Source organism: Falco punctatus, assembly GCF_963210335.1.
Source record: "Falco punctatus genome assembly, chromosome: 6".
Classification (NCBI taxonomy): domain Eukaryota; kingdom Metazoa; phylum Chordata; class Aves; order Falconiformes; family Falconidae; genus Falco; species Falco punctatus.
In genome coordinates, this window is record NC_137585.1 from 9095497 (window position 1) to 9114140 (window position 18644).

Below are 18644 nucleotides of genomic sequence, written 5' to 3' on the forward strand. Positions count from 1 at the left end.
GGGAGGCCTGCACGGTGCCAGAGCAGGAGCGGGAGCCCGAAGCGACATGTTCTGGTGGGGCCTTCCGAAGGCAGGGAAGCAAAGGTGGAAATGAGCCACTTCTCCCAGGCTGCTCTCCCCTGTGAGCCACGAAGACAGGCAGCTGCTCAGAGGCAGCTTTGCTAACCACTTTGGAGACAGGGCTGTGGTCTGTCTGGTTGCGATGCTGCAGCGGGTGACACACAAGAACATGCACATGGCTGGCAAAATTTCCAAGCAGAGCAAGCAGCAGCACATTTCTCCATCACATATGCAGATGGTGCTGCAAAAGAGCTCTGTGCTTAAGCATCTCTTGCCAGCCGGCAGGCCCAGGAGTCACAGCAGGGCTGACACCCAAAGCCAGCATGCGGCCTCACCCTCCAAAAAGAAGACAAGCAAGAATAAGAAGAGATGCCCCAGGCAAAGGGCTGCACATGCCCATGTCACTGCTGCTATCCAGTAAGAAGGAAGCAGAAGCTCTTGCCCCACAATGGCAAGGCAAGGGCTGCTGCTGGAGCCAGGTTCTTACCAAATTCAGCACTATAAGGGTACAAGAAAGGGTTTGGTAATGCCATGTCAGATGTGGGGCACTTTGTGCTGTGTGTTGGGCTAGTGTCTCCTGACTGGCCAAAGGAATGCAGTTGGACACAGGCAGAAAGCTCTGCAAAGTGAGGCTGTAGCACAGCCCTTGCTGAGGAGGGAGGGCACACACCTGCCTGGAGGGCAACTGGTCCTGATGGGCACCACCTGCCTCCAGCTCAGGTTTGCACTTGGTCTGAAAGCAGCTGCAAGGGGGACAAGGGATCTCCCGCCCGGAGAATGGGCACAGGCCATGAAGGATGGCGAGGGTGAAAGTTTCTGGAAGAGCAAAGGGCCCTGGAGGTTCCTCTAGCACCGTCCCAAGGGGGAATATGGCAGCAGAGACAGCAAATAGCCCACAGTCCAGCCACGTTTGCCCTTCCTGGCTGGGGAGGGTGGGAAAGCACTTGGGCTCATCATGGCCAGCACCCCAATTCCCACAGCTGCCTGCCCAGGCTGAGCCTGGTGACCGGTGTCTCCACACCTTTCTTTCCATGGCTCTCAGAGAGCCCCCAGGTTCCTGATCCAGCCTGAGCACACTGCGCACCTTTCTTCCAGGCGAAGCACGCAAGGACAGGCCCTCCTGTGCAATCTTCCCATCGCGGGTATCTCCACTCGGGACCCTGTCAAAGCAGGGAAAGCTGCTTTCTGACAGTGTCTGTTAGCCATTTTCCCCACTTCTCCTGCTTATTTCCACGCTGCGAGGTCTTCTGCATGTAGCCTTTACATCTAGTTTCCCCTGGAACTCCATGGGAAGAGGGGAAGAGGAAAGAAGGGCACATGTGCCATGGGGAAGTGTGTTGCCTGCTGTTGCATTCCACTCAAAACTGCTACCAACACATGACCCAGCTCGCTGCAGGATTTCATCATAGAGGCACAAAGCGCTTTGACTCAAGGAACAGTTCAAACAGCCTCTTCTTTCAGTCCCCCTTTGTAACATGTTCCAGAAGTGGTTTCCAGTGGAGACAAGGGCAAAGACACATCCATCCCCCATTGTCTTTGCACCTCAGAGACAATACATAGCACGTAAACACATCTCTGGGACACCTGGGAAATGATCTCAGTGGCACCACAAACCCGTTGCTGGTGAAAATGCTACTGAGGATAAATACTGATGCTATGGGGAATTTCTGAAAAAAGCAGGTATTCCTGGCTAATAATCAGTCTCCAAAGGCAACAGTGTCCCCTGCTGCAACGCTAGGAGATGTAAAGTATTGTCAGTACAGCAGGGCCATCAAAGGTTAAAAAACCAGCCCACATCTGCAAATTGGAAAGCAAGCCAAGAGTAACCACTGGTTTGATTCTCCCCTTTCCTGGTGTTGAGGGGTGCGTCACGAGGTAACCTGGCATGCGAAAGAGATACCTTATCTCATACGTATGATTGCAAAACATCCTTAAATCTCATCCATACTGATATGTGTTAAAAAACGGCACCAGGATTTCTGTCTATAAAAGGCACCATATTTTGCATTTCTGTAATTGCAGGGTATTTTTTCTAGCTATGCGGCAAGACTGGAGTGGAGGAGGGGAGAATTCAAGAAAGGAAACAGCTGCAGAGAGGCAAAGGGTCAGCAGTGGCTCACAGGTGCAGATTCAATGTTCTGGACAGTACGGCACCCTGGAGCTGTAGAGAATCATTGGGGGCAACAGGGGACAGCGGGAGAGGACAGAGTCCCGTATTTGCTGGGGCAAGGCAGAGGCAGAGCTAGAGGGAGGGACTGGGCAAAGCCCTCTGTGTTTACACCTTTCACGCATAAAGAAATGAAATGAGGCTGGTTTGGACTCCCCAGAAGGAGGTCAGCAATCCCAGCCACACAAGCACATTTTCGGGTTCCGCGTAACATCAGCGCGAGCTGAGCTTTTATTGCTGACAAGATGCCATTGAAATACAGGTGTAGAAGCGCTTGTGCGTGTGCTTGTGGACAGAAGGGTTATATGTATTATGGACGCGAGAGTGGGCAAGGCACGGGACGAGGTGTGTTCCACCTATGCAGGGACGCTGCGGAGGGTCCATGGGCTGGTAGGCAGGCGGCAGTCCCAGGGAGAGCCTGCAGCGTTCTGCTGCTGCGGCAGAAGGGCAGAGCTGCTGCCGGGGTGGTGCTGGCGGGGCTGCCCGTGGCGAGGAAGGCAGAGGAGCAGAGGTCACCATGTGTCCTTCTCTTGGGAGAGGAGCTGCCGTGGTGTTGGCTTTGCTCACAGCCCCGGGCACCTCCCCAGGTCTGTTCTGGGGGCCCTGCACAGCCAGTCCCCAACACCGTCGCCAGCGGGCACGTCAATGCTTTGCAAAAGAAGAACTGTGAACTTTTAACAACTCCCACCGTGGCCTGTGCTGCGGCACAGCAACGGCACTGGGAATCACCGGTGCCACGTGCAGAAGCCCCGTCAGACTCGTTACCGTTGAACCGCTGCCACCTTAACGACGCCTCATGCGGCTCCTCTCCAGGCACCGCGGGACCCTCCCCTGTGCCGTTTGGGCGGGCAGCGCCTCGGCCCGCCGGCTGCGATACCCAAAGTACTGAGTAGGGCCGTGAGACCCACACGCTGCGTTCGGGCTCCGGCACCTGATCGCCTTTGTGGGAGCCCAGGCAGAGCCACCGCTGCTGCTGCTGTGGCACTTGGTGCCCGGCCACTGTCAGATAAAAGCTGGGATTTCACCCTTCGCTTATCTGAGGTTCAGTTCCCTCCTCAGCCATTTCTTCCGGACTTCTTCCAGACACTTCTCCATCTACAGCTGCTCCCTGAAGAGCCCTTGTCACCCACCCACCTGCTCTTCCCTTCCCTGTCGTGCCCTTCAGCTCTGCCTCCCTTGACACCTCAGGGGTGAACTGATTCCTGATGGATACCCACTGTGAAATCCCTCCCCAAACACAACCCCCAAACCCGCCAGTTCCCCAGGGACCAAAATGAGCAGATTCTGCTGCTGGGAACACCACAAGTGACTGTGGGGAGGTGGCAATGGAGAAAAAGCACCTGATTGCAAAGCATGCAAAAAATTAGCTATCATTTATGTGCTTACATGCCCTTGCGGACCTGGCCTTTCTTAAACGATGGGATGTAAAGCTCTTCCAACGTAGCTTGTGATGGCAATCATGCCCTGTGATGTGAAGGAAGGTCTGGAAAGAAAGGCACCCGTATCTCTGGTCAGGGAGGTAAGACTTGAGGGAGGGAAGTGGAAGCAAACCTCGGGCATGAGCAGCAAAGAGCCCTGAGCGAGATGCTGGATCCACACCCTGCAGTTGTATAATATACTGCTTCCTCAAAGTCTGCTGTGGTGTGCACAGCCAGCCCAACCTTTGGGTATGACGGAGTTTTGCTGGGTGGCAGAGCTAGGGCAGATGCTTTCCAATAGAGGAGAATCAGAGACATGTCAGCTCCCTGGCTGGATTTAACAGCACCGTTGTCTCTCTCCCACCAAGACATTGGGCACAAGTTGCAACAACAATAGCAGAAATGGGGTGCAGGGCCAGGGGATCCCCAGAGGTCTCTTCCAGTCTAACTTCTTCTAGGGTCTGTGAACGCAGGAGAAAGGAAAGTGACTTCTGTGCAGTGCTCTTACAGGCCCAGCTATTCAAATGTGGTAGGTACCATGCTAATGTTTGTGCTTTTCATGCTGAAATCAGGAATGATCCACTTCAGAGAAGGCATATTTCATTATTCACATTTCTTTTTTCCTTTTAAAATTCTTCCAGATTTTTAGTAGTCCATAGTTTAGTTTATGACGAGTGCCTTAGAAAAGGGAATTTTTCCCTTCTGCTACCTCAGCGTTCCAGAAACAGCTACAATGAGTTTCTAGCTTTTTATAAAAATAACTTTTCAATGGTCTTTCAGCTCTCTTACCAGCTCAAAACAGTAAGCAACACAGCTGGCAGCAAGTGGTGGCTGCAGGTCAGCCTTTTGTAATACAGTTTCTCCTGTTATGGGTTATCATAGAATTATCCAGGTTAACAACCAGCATTATTCCGTATTGAATTGTACCCTACTTTTTCAGTGCCAAAGTACAGCCCATTCACACCAAAACCTCAAGGAGATCCTTTCATCTGATCCATGTGCACAATTTTCTTCCCAGTCCTTTCCGAAGGGCCATGTGCACATCCTTGTTCCTCAGGCTATAAACCACAGGGTTCAGCAAGGGAGTCACCACAGTGTAAGTGACAGAAATCAGAATGTCCTCCTTTAGGGAATGGGTGGATTTTGGCCTTAAATAGATGGTGGAGGCGCACCCAAAGTGCACAACAATAACAGTGAGATGGGAGGCACAAGTGGAAAAGGCTTTACGTTTCCCTGCAGCAGAGGGGATCTTGTGGATGGTCTTGATGATAAAAACATAGGAGAGAAGAATCAACAAGAATGAGCCAAGCACAACCACAAAACAAAAAATAAAAATTACTGTCTCAATTCCATTATTTTGTGTGCAAGCTGCCTGAATGACAGGAGCCATGTCACAGAAGAAGTGATTAATTACCTTCTCTCCACAGAAAGTCAATGTGAATATAAAGTAGGTTACTATCAGGGACACAGTAAAGCCAGTCACCATTGCAAAGGTCACTAGCTGACTACAGACTCTGTTGGTCATCAGGAATTTGTAATGTAAAGGTTTGCATATAGCCATACATCGGTCGTACCCCATTGCTGTTAGAAGCATACAGTTAGTGCCCCCAAAGCCAAGAAAGAAAAACATTTGAACAGCACATCCAGTGAAAGATATGGAGTTCTGTTCTGTTATTAGATTTACCAGCATCTTGGGAATGATAGCAAATGTATAACAAGTTTCTGAAAATGAGAGAATGGAAAGGAAGAAATACATGGGCATGTGAAGGTGACGATGAAGACTAATAATTGTCATTAGCAGGACATTTCCAGTGAGGGTGAGCAGGTAAGTCAAGAAAAAAAAGAAAAATAATGGAATCTGTAGATCTGGAAAATCTGAAAATCCAATCAAGATGAACTCCATCACTTTGGTCTCATTCATCATAAAGTTTCTGATCTAGAAAGAGTTCATTGAGCAAAAGAAACCAGACTTAAATGGTGAGAAAAGCAACAAAACCATTTCTCCTTCATAATCCCAAAGCACGGTATAACAGCAGGGAGCAGTCCTCTGACACATATGGACAGTATTTCTACAGTTAAGAAATAGGAACAGTAAGTAAGATAACTTTGTTTCTTTTCAAGTTCCCTGCTTCTTTGCAAGATCTCTGTTTGGTTTAGGAATATTATTAAATGTGGTATGATAAGATATTTCTTTGCTGTTTGTTCAATATGCAGTGAAATGTTAAGGAAACCAAGTTCATTATCTTACTCCAAAGTCAGAGTAGTAGCTCGTTCTAACAGCACTGAACATACAGGGGAAAAGCACTTGGGGATTTTTTGAGGCTGAATTCTCAATGGTTTATCTCACTACATAATGAATTTTGGTGTTCTGGGACTAGAGGGTCTAGAAGTGCAAAAGTATTCAAAATCAGACAGTTCAAATACAGGGCAAAGAAAAGACTATTTTATGCTTGGAGAAAATCCTCACTGTTCATCTGACATTGTAAAATAAAATCCAGCAAGCCTTTCAACATACGAAGGATTTCTTTCTGCGGTTCAGTATTCAAAAGCTAGCAATACCCAATAAAACAAGCCACTGATTCATTCAGTTTCACTTTAGTGCCAGTAGCACCTTATATTAACACATTTAAATACATTTTAATGTTTTAAGTAAAACCTAGCTATAATTAATGGCTTCATCACAATGCAGAGTGAACTAGGAGGAAAGGCAAAACCAGGGTACTGTTTCTTTCAAAGCAAATAGTGCTATAAAGGAGAGAAACAGGGCTAAACCCTTCATCACTGACGTCATGCTGCGCTAGAAATCACTGGGGTCTTTATAGTTCTCAGGACCCTATGGTTCAGCTTACCTACATATATAATATCAGAATCCAAATGCTGACTTGCAGAAACTGCTGGAATTTTTTACCTAAAGAAACATACCTTTGATGACAACTCTAAGATCACAGATTGATGCAAACTTTGCTCAGCCTTGCCAGTAATGTCTTCCCCGAGATGCCAGAAGTGGTCTTTTTTATCTTCCTGACAAGGACTGGAAAGGAAAGGAGATAGACATCGTAACTACATTCCTATTGGGAGAAAAATGAGCTGTTAGAAGTGCAGGGCATGGAAGAAGTCTTCTGAATACTTGCAATTCAGGCAAGTCACACCTTTATATATCCTGTGAGACCTCTAGGGTAGAGCCTTTGTAGTAAATCAAAACCTAGGACTAATTGGTAACGGGATCATCAATGGGACATAATAAAATCTCATAAACTTCACAGTTTTAATTCAGAAATTAAAGAAAACAAATGAAGGGAAGCTTCAATGCAATTATAATTGAAAGCTCTTTTCCCCAAAAATGTTCTGTTCAAAAATATCAAAAGTTTCTTTTTTAACATTACAACTGAAAAACTGTTCAATTTTCAGGTGGATCTTCGGGAAGATTCCTTCCACACAGTCTAATGTACAAAGCCAACTAAATGCATATTTTTCAAAAATACATGAACTGTTCTTTGGAATTATTTGTAAATAGCAAAGTACATTAATATGGTAAATTCTTGTTAGCACAACTGGAGTTGCAAGTCACAAAACTAACTTCTGGGTCAGGAAATCAGTGAGTAAACCTAACGCAATATGCCTTTATGGCATAAAATAGAAGCCCACGAGTTAACTCTATCGAAATTGTCATTGAAGTGCTCAGAATATAAAGAAATGCCACTTCTCAGACCTTGTCATTTAGGTTTATGTAATAGTTCATAATTTCAGTCTTCCCTGTAAACTTGGACCCGTTTTCATTAGCAACTTCTTGGTCAAATTTTCAGCAAACTACATTTTCCTTATTTTTTATATTCTAGATTTCCATATTCCAAAACTAAACAGACTAAAATAGTAAAAAAAAAAATTAAATATCAGCATAAAATGTCCAGCATTGTTCTCTGAGTTAATATAATTCAATTACAAGAAATACAAGGATATGCATTACTTCAGAGCTCCTACAACTGGGGAGTATTCCACAAGCTTTAGTGGCACGAAGTGGGAAGGCACTGAGAGAGACAACTGAGGAGTTTTCTGTGAACCAAGAAGGTGATATGGCAAGTGGGGAATGGCAAAAGAAAATAGACCAACTATATCTCCTATTGTACCTTAAGCAGAATGATAAGTGGGTCAAGGCTTTCCTTGGTCCAAGGATAATCATTCGATGTGCGTTGGCACATCTACGAATGACAGTTTGTTTCCAGTCCAGAAGGCTGACCAAGCATCAAACCACAGTGTTACCTAAAATTCCTGCTGTGCTTTTAGGCTTCGGCTTTTGATTGGAAACTATCGTGCAGTGTTGCTATGGTCTGAGGGACTGTAGTCCAGAAGGAGCTCCTGAACTCGATGGGTGCAGGATCAGGCTCCAGTCATGGCCTTCCTTTCCCAAAACACCAGGAGATTGCCTTAAAACCACGTAGACGCACTTTTCAGTAAACTTGGAAGAGTTCAGCAGCCATTCAGAAGGACTTGCATCATGTTTGCAAGCTTTCCTGTTCAACCATAACCTCAAGAAATTTTAATATAGCTAAGATTATTAGGAAATCCAGTGATGCCATAAGGTTAGACTTTAACAGAACCATGGACATCAGAAGATCTTCAAGAGAAAATAAGCACTCACAACACTGGTTAACACCACAACAGCTGCAGAGCTGAGGTCTGAGGCACTGTTGAGCCTCATCTGTCTCATGGGTTCTTCCAAAATATCCAAGTCAGGGCTAGAAACCAGTCAAGGAGCAAGGTATGCACCTTTTTCACCTCACCTCTCTCCCCAGCTCTGGCTATAGACACTTGGAAACCCTTCCAAAGCAGCCCAGCTGGCACTCGCCAAACCTCCTGTGGCTGCATTGACTGTCAGAGGGGCCTTGGTCAATCTTTGACTGTAGCAGGATGCATTCTGGATGGGACCATGTTCATCGAAGGCATAGGAGCCTCACTGCTGGTCCCTTTTGGGAGGATGAGAGCTACACTGGGTAGGTTGCACCAGTGGCAAGGCTGAGGAGGTGTCAGCAGTTAAGTGGGAACCTGGGGCATGAATCAAAGCTAGCATTGTCTCAGGTGACATTGCATGCCTGGGAGAGAGGAGCTGTAAAGCTCAGCACCTTGTGAATAATGAGGCAATAGGGACACTGATTATAGGGCATAATAAGGCCAGGGATCTTCATAAGTGGAGTGAAATTGTGATATAGGAGGACCAGCAGACTGAAGGAGGACAGAATGGGACTAAATATCCTGGAATGTGACATTCTAATTCCATCACTGAATTAGAGGCCGTGAAGAGCAAGGAAGGTGGATTTCCATGAGTCTAGCATCAACCTTAACCTCTGCACAGTGAGCTGGTGATGTCTTGTTCTGCCCACTATGTGTGTGTGGAATATCTTCCTCCTGCTCATGGCAACACTACAAGAGTAGGAGCTGGCCAGAGCTTTGAAATCAAACCTTCTCCCCTCCCACCCTGCAGAGAGCATCCCAAAAGTTACACTTGGTAGGTTTTCCTAGAACACACGTTTTCTGCACAGGGGAGGGTGATGAGATGGGAGAAGGAGATGGTGCCGGGTTCCTTCTGGATCTCAGTAAGAATGGCTTAATACATGATTTAATAAAACTGCTGTTGTAGTGAGATAAAGTAGGAAAAGGCTTATAGGTAGCAAGTAAATCTTATGTCCTTTCAGATTCTGGGTACCCTGCATCCATGCAGCATTGGGCAGACCCCAGATGGATTTTTCCCTTGGCACGCTGTACAGATCCCGTCTGTGGAGAAATTCCTCCTTATTTGGTCATTCAAGATATTGTACAATTTTTCTCAGAGGAAAACAACTCTATTCATAAAGGATGTTCACATGAGGGCTTCTTGCTGCACCTTAGATGGAGGGAGGGCCACGCAGGTGGTGCAATCTCTGGTACTAAGCAGTAGCTTCTGCAGGCTCCTCTGTTACAATCACCCACCAAAGTTTATCCTGCGGCCAAGGGACGTGTGTGGGGACACAGCCTGAAGGCCATGCTGTGCATACAGCAGAGCACAGACCTACGCCTGCTCAGGTTGTTCTGTGGATCACCAACTCCTTGCCCTACAGTGGCCCCCCAGTCAGGATCTCTACAACAGGCTGACAAACTGCAAGGTAGCTCAGCAACTAGAACAGATCCAGATGTTGAGGGGATGGTTAACCAAAGGGCTTCAAAGTGAATCTCTCAGCTATTCCTGTGCTTACAGCATTCTTGATCCTTTTGGGCACCTCCCAATCTACCCTAGTAGTCCCAGCTTCCTCATTCCTGCGTTCCCTTCCCTCCCTCCCTGCCCCACTTTGGCCCCTGCAGCATCGCTCGGATAAGCATCCTTGGCAGCCCTTGGGGAAGCAGCCCCCTCCCTGCGTTCTGTGGCATTCCCCCAGAGCAGGGTGCTGTAGCCAGGACAAGGCAGTCAGACACAAGAACAGCCGCTGCAACAGAGCACGCTGCACACACTGCTTCTGAGAGAGCGGCTCGGGAGAAAACGAGCTTGGTCTCCTGCCTCTTACAGGCAGCATTTCACATCGACAGTCTTCAGCATTGGGCCCTCTCCAGACTCATTTTCCCAGTGTTGAAAGGGTTAGGTTGTATGGTTAAAGGTTCATCTCCACAAACACAGAGGAGTACGAAGGAGCGATGGCAGAAAAAGGGTCCCCAGTAACCTCAGCAGGTGCTCCAGCACCCTGATGTGGCTTGTCCCAGGGCTGTCACAGGAGAGGGGTCAACCACGTTGTCTGGGTATGAGACCCACCAGACAAGTATTGATTCTCCCCCACTAACCTCAAAGACTGAAGGGGGGAATGCGCTTTCTTGGCCATGCTGTAGACAAAAAAATAGCTTAAACTATGAATGTTCACAGGTAGCAACACCTGATGAGGTGCATGTGTACAGCAAGGTCTGTGGGTGAACGTTTGAAACTGAATTCCGAACTGTCAAGCAGAATCCTGCTACTTGCTAATTGCAACCATTATTGGGCTGGTTGTAAATTTTGTTAACACCTGGAATAAGCAAATTGGCATGTCCTGATTCCCGCAATTAATAAAGAGATAGGAGACAGAACCATTAATTAGGAGGCTGATCAGGCATTGTACTACTCACATAGACAATTTAGACTGGGGAAACTGAGGGTGGCAGGTTTCAGAAAGAAGAGGTGATGCCAGAAAGAAGGGTTCACAAAAAGAAAAAGGGATCTTGAGAAGAAGAAGGGGACCCAGAAATAAAAAGGCGACGACTCTGGCTGGAGGAAGTATCCTGGAGGTGAAGGAAGATCTTGGAGACCAGAGAGCCACATGGAGACAAATGCCAGGGGATGCCCAGGGACCTTGACCAGCAACCTCTGAAACTAGTGATGGTGAGCAGCTGCACAGAAGGAACCCAACGTGACTTTCTGCCTGAATTTCCCAGGCCTGCAGTAAACTCCATGCTGGGAAGGGAAGTTGTGGTCTCTGGGTTGTAGCACTGTGTATGTGCAAAAACTGATCTGCTCACAAGTATGAGTGTGGGTGTGCATGTGTGTGTGAGAGAGAAATAATCAAGTAGGGGCTAATCTTGTTGGTTGTTAAATAAACCCCATGATCCAGATACTCTACAGGTTGTTGTTTATTCTGACTTGCTCACGATACCACCACAGCCTGTCCCATCTTCTTCTTAAGCTCCATTTCTCTTTTCCTGAGGGAGGACGTCTCTACTTAGTGTGTAAGGTCTAAGCACCAGCAACTGGAAAGGGAGCCTGGGCCACAGAGGACCATGGACCGGAGGCACCAGCAGCTGTGGAGACTGCAGTGTGTGCGCATTGTGAGGGTGTGTGTGTCAGGGAGTACAGCCGCTGGTGAGCATGAGGCTGGACTAGTCAGCAGCTAGAATAAGGGTCTTGGGATCCAGGGACTGGAGTGGCCACAGGTCTGGGCCAGATGTTGAAGAGACCAGAGGGTCTGAGAGAGCTACTGGGTGGACCAGAGAGGCCCAAGCCAGCTATGGGAGACACCAGGGAATCTAGCAGGGTTGGAGGCCTGGAACAGCTACTGAAGAGAGCTGTTTGTGTATGTGTGGTTTTATCCCAAGGGAGCTGGGAAACCATGGGATCCTGAGGGCAAAGACTGGATAGGCTGTCTAAGGTCAGCTACTGATGGGACCCATATGGCTTCTGCATATGTATAGATTTTCCACTGAGTGTCTTTCACCCTGATTAGCCTGAGAGGGAACAGGATCAAGGCTGTTTATGCTGTGGAGGCTTTGTTTTCAATCACTGTGGATCTGTGTGACAGGGCACATGTATGTAGGTGTGCATATCTACGATGAGTGCCAGTTGGAAAACACATGCTCAGCCTCTCTATTTGGCCAAACGTGGGGATGTGGAGCTGCAGCCGTGTACTGCATCGAGATACTAGATTTGGCAACTCCTAACCGCAGGTTTTATCCTATACTAGTATCTCAGCCAAAAAGCTCTATACGCTGTTGGAGGCAGGGAAGTTCTACGAGTCAGCAAAGACATAAAGGGGAAAGTGATGAAGGAGACCATGTTTAAGAGAAAAGAAGCCCATATGAATGAAGGGCTAGTAAGTACAGTGCTGTGCAAGAACAATGTCACATCCATTTCAGAATAAAGTTATGTTTATTTTCTGGAAGGATCCCCAGAGTTCAGGTATGTAACTCTGGGGATTTATACTTGAGATTAATTTTTGTGCTGCCTGTTGGCAATCAAGACGGTGTCCCTTCAGACACATTAGTCAGAAAACTTTGGCTTTAAAAACAAATGAACATAGAGAGATGAACAGAATGGAACAGCTCTTTGTTTTGCCTGTTGTCTGAGAAAGTACACAGAACTTTGTAATAAGGTTTTCCTGATTAAAAAAAACACAGAGTTGAACAAATCACATTTTTCCAGATGCTACAGGTAAGGAAACTCTTGTGTATAAATTTAAGTAACATTCTTTTAGCAATAATTATGTGCTGTACATCCCAGTGTAGCTCTCAGTTTGTTCAGCAACCTGAAGTGAAGTTAGATATAGAATAATGGATCAAGCAACCGAGGATTCAGTATGAATGCATTTTGCTAAGGTAAAGAGGACTTACCAATAGATTAGAAATGTTAATTGGTTTAATGGTAAAACTGGAATTATTCTGTGAACTGTGGGTTCATTTTAATATTTTTAATCTTAACTTTTTTAAAATAAATATTTAAATTTATTATTTTTTATTTAAAATATTTTTAAAAATAAAAAGCATAATTTTAAACAGCTGTTTTGAAGATATTCTGACTTCCCCTTAATTGACACCTGCAATCTTCATCATCATTGACAGCTGTTATTTTCTCCAACAGAGAACCCCCGTGCCCCAAAAGAAAAAAACAACAGCTCAGAAAAAGAAAAACATTAAAGGCAAACTAGGCAGTAAAGTTGTGCAAGATTGCTCAGAGCTGCTCAAAGTTTGTGCAGAGATTAGAGCTTGCAGTTCAGGTCTATATCACTCAGCATGGTGAGGGTAGTATGCACCTTCCACTGGGGTCAGAGAGAAAAACAAGGAGCAGGGAGCTGCAGTGTAAAAGGGGAGCAACGTTCTTAGGAAAACTCAATTTTCTTTCCTTTTCCTTCTCCTTCCATTGCAGATCTCCCTGGCCGCAGTTTGTGCTGCCTCATCTCCAGTACAGCATGCAGAATGAAACGACTGTCACAGAATTCATCCTTCTGGGGTTCTCCAGCAGCCCAGCCCTGCAGCTCTGCCTCTTTGGCCTTTTCTCTGTCCTCTACTCTGCCACTCTGATGGGAAACACACTTGTCTTTGTGCTTATTTGCCTGGACCACCGCCTCCACAGTCCCATGTACTTCTTCCTCTGCCACCTCTCCATCCTGGACATCTGCCTTGCCTCCAACAATGTCCCCCTTCTGTTGAGGAACCTCCTCGGACAAGGCAGAACCATCTCCTTTGCTGGGTGTGGGACACAGACACATCTCTATTTAATCTTTGCACTTACGGAGTGCGTACTGCTGGCCATGATGTCTTATGATCGCTATGTGGCAATCTGCTATCCCCTCCGCTATGCCCTCATCATGAGCTGGAGGGTGTGCCTCACCCTTGCTGCAGTTTCATGGGCTTTTGGGTTCATATTTGGTACACTGCAAGCCTCTCTGGCTTTACACCTGCCCTTCTGTGGCCTCTACGAGGTTGACCACTTCTTCTGTGAAATCCTTGGGGTCTTAAGGCTGGCCTGCGCTGACACAACTGCCAATAAAGTCCTGATCTTTGCTATCTGTGTGTGCTTTCTCCTCTGCCCTTTAGCTTTAATCCTATTTTCCTATCTGCACATCCTGGCCAACATTTTGCGCATCCGCTCTGCAGCAGGATGGCACAAAACCTTTTCCACCTGTGGCTCCCACCTGACCATGGTGGGTCTGTTTTATGGAAATGCTATCTTCATGTACATGGGGCCTGGGAGCAGTAACTCATCTGGGAGGGAGAAAGTCCTTTCCCTTTTCTACAGTCTCATCAGCCCCAGTTTGAACCCCCTGATTTACAGCCTGAGGAACAAGCAGGTGAAGGAAGCCTTGCTGAAGCTTCAGAGAAGGAGAAGAGTCTTACATTCCGTGTAGCCTGGGCTCTGGGCTTTCATTTACTGCCTGTCTTTCTGCTCTTTCTTCTTGAGCAATTCAGGTATTTCTCACTGAATTTTAAGGGATTAAAATGTAACACGAGGTTATTCAAGTGCATTTTTGCCTGTTTCTTTGTATAGTCTCATGGATATCATAACACAAAATGCCTAATTATTATTCCTTTTATTAGAGATAAGTAATTATTCCTTATATGCAGCTGTCCTAGGCACATAGTACATTTTACCAGAACTATTGACTCAGCTGGAAAAAGCGGTTTGTCTTCTCGGTTCTAAATAGCAGTCAAAATAAACTGCTGTGTAGCAGGCTTTCTTTTAAGTGTATCAGTTGATCTAATAAGATATTCTTTTTCTTGACCATATTTGTATTGCCTTTGTCCTTAGGATGCTAGAGCATCAACTCTTTTATCAGAAAGAAAAAGAAAGAAAACATGATGCTCATGGGCTTTGCTTCTCGGGAGGGTGAACAAGCCTGTGAAGGGTTCAGCTTCTTCACACTTTTGAGTCTGACACCTCCCATGCAGGAAGTGGACAGGACCACCACTGCAGTGCAGAAACTAGCTGTGTGTGGTTTTGCCAGGCTGCAGTTCCTCACACTGAGCTAGCTGAGGTATCTGCACTCTGCAGCATAGCTCTGGCATTGACCCTGACTCAGGAGGTAGGCTCTTAGCACCCTCCCATTTACCCACATTTCAAATGTCTTTCTTCTTGGAGCTCTGTTTGCTGACAGTTGTGCTTTGGAAAATATTCCCTGGTCTCTGTGTTGACACTTCTAACTAGAAGGTCTAACGGTTAAGAAGTTCCATCAGTCTATCAGCTTTCATGGGATTAATCACCTGCAGGATCATTCCTTCCAGGAAATAAGGCTGCTAACAGGGATGGAGTTTCAAAATAATGGACTACACTGAACATGTAATTCCTCTGGATCTTTCTACCCGGCACAAGTTTAAAGGAGAAGAAAAAAAATCTTCTTACCAGTCACCGTAAACAGGCCTTTGAAGGTTCCTGCTTTATGTGTTCATTCAGGAGAACAAATGCAGGTACCTGTGATTGAAAAGTTCCTGTGAAATATGAAGCAGCTGTGACAGCTGTCCTCTTTCAAAAGAAGAGAAATGGGAAAGCTAGCACCCTTTGAGCAGCAGGAGCCAGCCATGGCTGCGTTCCCTGATATGAACACACTAAATGTCAAAAATCGATCAGCTGCTTCCCATGTGTTTTGAACACTTTTTCATCTACTAGATGAGACTATTGCTGATGTTCCACCCCCAAGCATTGATAAACCAGATACATTAGTCTATGCCTACTTGAATCCTGTAGACATTTTGCTTTTTCTACTGAACATGGGAAAATCAGAACTGAAAACCAGAAAAAGCACATTAAAATCAAACCAAATTCACAGTTGTATTTATAAAGCGAGACACTCGTAGCTTTTTCTGGAACACTGAGGTAACAGAAGGGGAAAATTCCCTTTTCTAAGGCACCCATGTCATAAACTAAACTATGGACTACTAAAAATCTGGGAGAATTTTAAAAGGAAAAAAGAGATGGGAGTAATGAAATGTGCCTTCTCTGAAGTGGATCATTCCTGATTTCAGGAAGAAAAGCATCAGCATTAGCATGGTACCTACAACAGTTGGATAGCTGGGCCTGTAAGAGAGCTGCACAGCATTCACTTTCCTTTCTTATTTCCACGCTGTATTTCAGTTCAGAGCCAGAGGTAATTCCTGCACACACAGACTCATAGAAGTTAGACTGGAAGAGACCTCTGGGGATCCCCTGGCCCAGCACCCCATTTCTGAAGCAGACTGCCTCCTGACACATGCTCCTCTCCACGACTGTGTCATTCTTGCCAGGTCCTGAGATTACCACTGTGGTCCTGAGCAACACTATTTGGTTCCTCATTTTGTTCCACCCTGCAGAGGAAAGAAGCAGAATGGCTTGTCTTTACCACCCAGCTGGGTGTAGAGCCATTCAGTGAAATGTCAGTCTCCTTCAGGCCAATTCAGGATGGCCTCTCCTCCTGGAACAAAGCCTCTGGAGTTTCATTGGACTTACGGCACAGTGCGCCCCTGGGACCCCGACCACTGGCTGATAGCTCCATGTCCATTTACGCTCCATTCAAGCTGACACTGTCGGAGAGTGCAGCCGGGCTTGTACCGCTTCTCCTCTTGGCTGCTGGGTGTGAGAATGAGGAATGCCTTGTTCATCTGGAGAACACCAGTTCTCTGAATGCAGAGACACAGGCTGACTCCTTTACACCCTTCCACCTTATGTTGGTACATTACACTCAGTAAACCCAAAGCATGGCCAGGGAAACGGACAACAGTGACTGTGACTTGCTCTTGCTACTGTGACTTGTGCCCAATGTCTTGGTGGGAGAGAGACAACGGTGCTGTTAAATCCAGCCAGGGAGCTGACATGTCTCTGATTCTCCTCTATTGGAAAGCATCTGCCCTAGCTCTGCCACCCAAAGGTTGGGCTGGCTGTGCACACCACAGCAGACTTTGAGGAAGCAGTATATTATACAACTGCAGGGTGTGGATCCAGCATCTCGCTCAGGGCTCTTTGCTGCTCATGCCCGAGGTTTGCTTCCACTTCCCTCCCTCAAGTCTTACCTCCCTGACCAGAGATACGGGTGCCTTTCTTTCCAGACCTTCCTTCACATCACAGGGCATGATTGCCATCACAAGCTACGTTGGAAGAGCTTTACATCCCATCGTTTAAGAAAGGCCAGGTCCACAAGGGCATGTAAGCACATAAATGATAGCTAATTTTTTGCATGCTTTGCAATCAGGTGCTTTTTCTCCATTGCCACCTCCCCACAGTCACTTGTGGTGTTCCCAGCAGCAGAATCTGCTCATTTTGGTCCCTGGGGAACTGGCGGGTTTGGGGGTTGTGTTTGGGGAGGGATTTCACAGTGGGTATCCATCAGGAATCAGTTCACCCCTGAGGTGTCAAGGGAGGCAGAGCTGAAGAGCACGACAGGGAAGGGAAGAGCAGGTGGGTGGGTGACAAGGGCTCTTCAGGGAGCAGCTGAAGATGGAGAAGTGTCTGGAAGAAGTCTGGAAGAAATGGCTGAGGAGGGAACTGAACCTCAGATAAGCGAAGGGTGAAATCCCAGCTTTTATCTGACAGTGGCCGGGCACCAAGTGCCACAGCAGCAGCAGCGGTGGCTCTGCCTGGGCTCCCACAAAGGCGATCAGGTGCCGGAGCCCGAACGCAGCGTGTGGGTCTCACGGCCCTACTCAGTACTTTGGGTATCGCAGCCGGCGGGCCGAGGCGCTGCCCGCCCAAACGGCACAGGGGAGGGTCCCGCGGTGCCTGGAGAGGAGCCGCATGAGGCGTCGTTAAGGTGGCAGCGGTTCAACGGTAACGAGTCTGACGGGGCTTCTGCACGTGGCACCGGTGATTCCCAGTGCCGTTGCTGTGCCGCAGCACAGGCCACGGTGGGAGTTGTTAAAAGTTCACAGTTCTTCTTTTGCAAAGCATTGACGTGCCCGCTGGCGACGGTGTTGGGGACTGGCTGTGCAGGGCCCCCAGAACAGACCTGGGGAGGTGCCCGGGGCTGTGAGCAAAGCCAACACCACGGCAGCTCCTCTCCCAAGAGAAGGACACATGGTGACCTCTGCTCCTCTGCCTTCCTCGCCACGGGCAGCCCCGCCAGCACCACCCCGGCAGCAGCTCTGCCCTTCTGCCGCAGCAGCAGAACGCTGCAGGCTCTCCCTGGGACTGCCGCCTGCCTACCAGCCCATGGACCCTCCGCAGCGTCCCTGCATAGGTGGAACACACCTCGTCCCGTGCCTTGCCCACTCTCGCGTCCATAATACATATAACCCTTCTGTCCACAAGCACACGCACAAGCGCTTCTACACCTGTATTTCAATGGCATCTTGTCAGCAATAAAAGCTCAGCTCGCGCTGATGTTACGCGGAACCCGAAAATGTGCTAGTGTGGCTGGGATTGCTGACCTCCTTCTGGGGAGTCCAAACCAGCCTCATTTCATTTCTTTATGCGTGAAAGGTGTAAACACAGAGGGCTTTGCCCAGTCCCTCCCTCTAGCTCTGCCTCTGCCTTGCCCCAGCAAATACGGGACTCTGTCCTCTCCCGCTGTCCCCTGTTGCCCCCAATGATTCTCTACAGCTCCAGGGTGCCGTACTGTCCAGAACATTGAATCTGCACCTGTGAGCCACTGCTGACCCTTTGCCTCTCTGCAGCTGTTTCCTTTCTTGAATTCTCCCCTCCTCCACTCCAGTCTTGCCGCATAGCTAGAAAAAATACCCTGCAATTACAGAAATGCAAAATATGGTGCCTTTTATAGACAGAAATCCTGGTGCCGTTTTTTAACACATATCAGTATGGATGAGATTTAAGGATG

At 47.4% G+C, this 18644-nt stretch overlaps 2 protein-coding genes across 2 annotated transcripts; one reads left to right on the plus strand and one right to left on the minus strand.

Moving 5' to 3' along the window:
- Window positions 1-479: 479 nt before the first annotated feature.
- LOC308065824 (olfactory receptor 10R2-like) lies at window positions 480-10480 on the minus strand. Its single transcript, XM_080392327.1, has one exon. It carries the CDS (start codon window positions 5567-5569, stop codon window positions 4631-4633), a length of 939 nt encoding a protein of 312 aa, XP_080248453.1. The 5' UTR covers window positions 5570-10480; the 3' UTR covers window positions 480-4630.
- Window positions 10481-10489: 9 nt separating this feature from the next.
- Window positions 10490-16734, plus strand: LOC308065823 (olfactory receptor 2A1/2A42-like). The gene has a single exon (XM_080392326.1). It carries the CDS (start codon window positions 13152-13154, stop codon window positions 14250-14252), a length of 1101 nt encoding a protein of 366 aa, XP_080248452.1. The 5' UTR covers window positions 10490-13151; the 3' UTR covers window positions 14253-16734.
- The last annotated feature ends 1910 nt before the right edge of the window (window positions 16735-18644 follow it).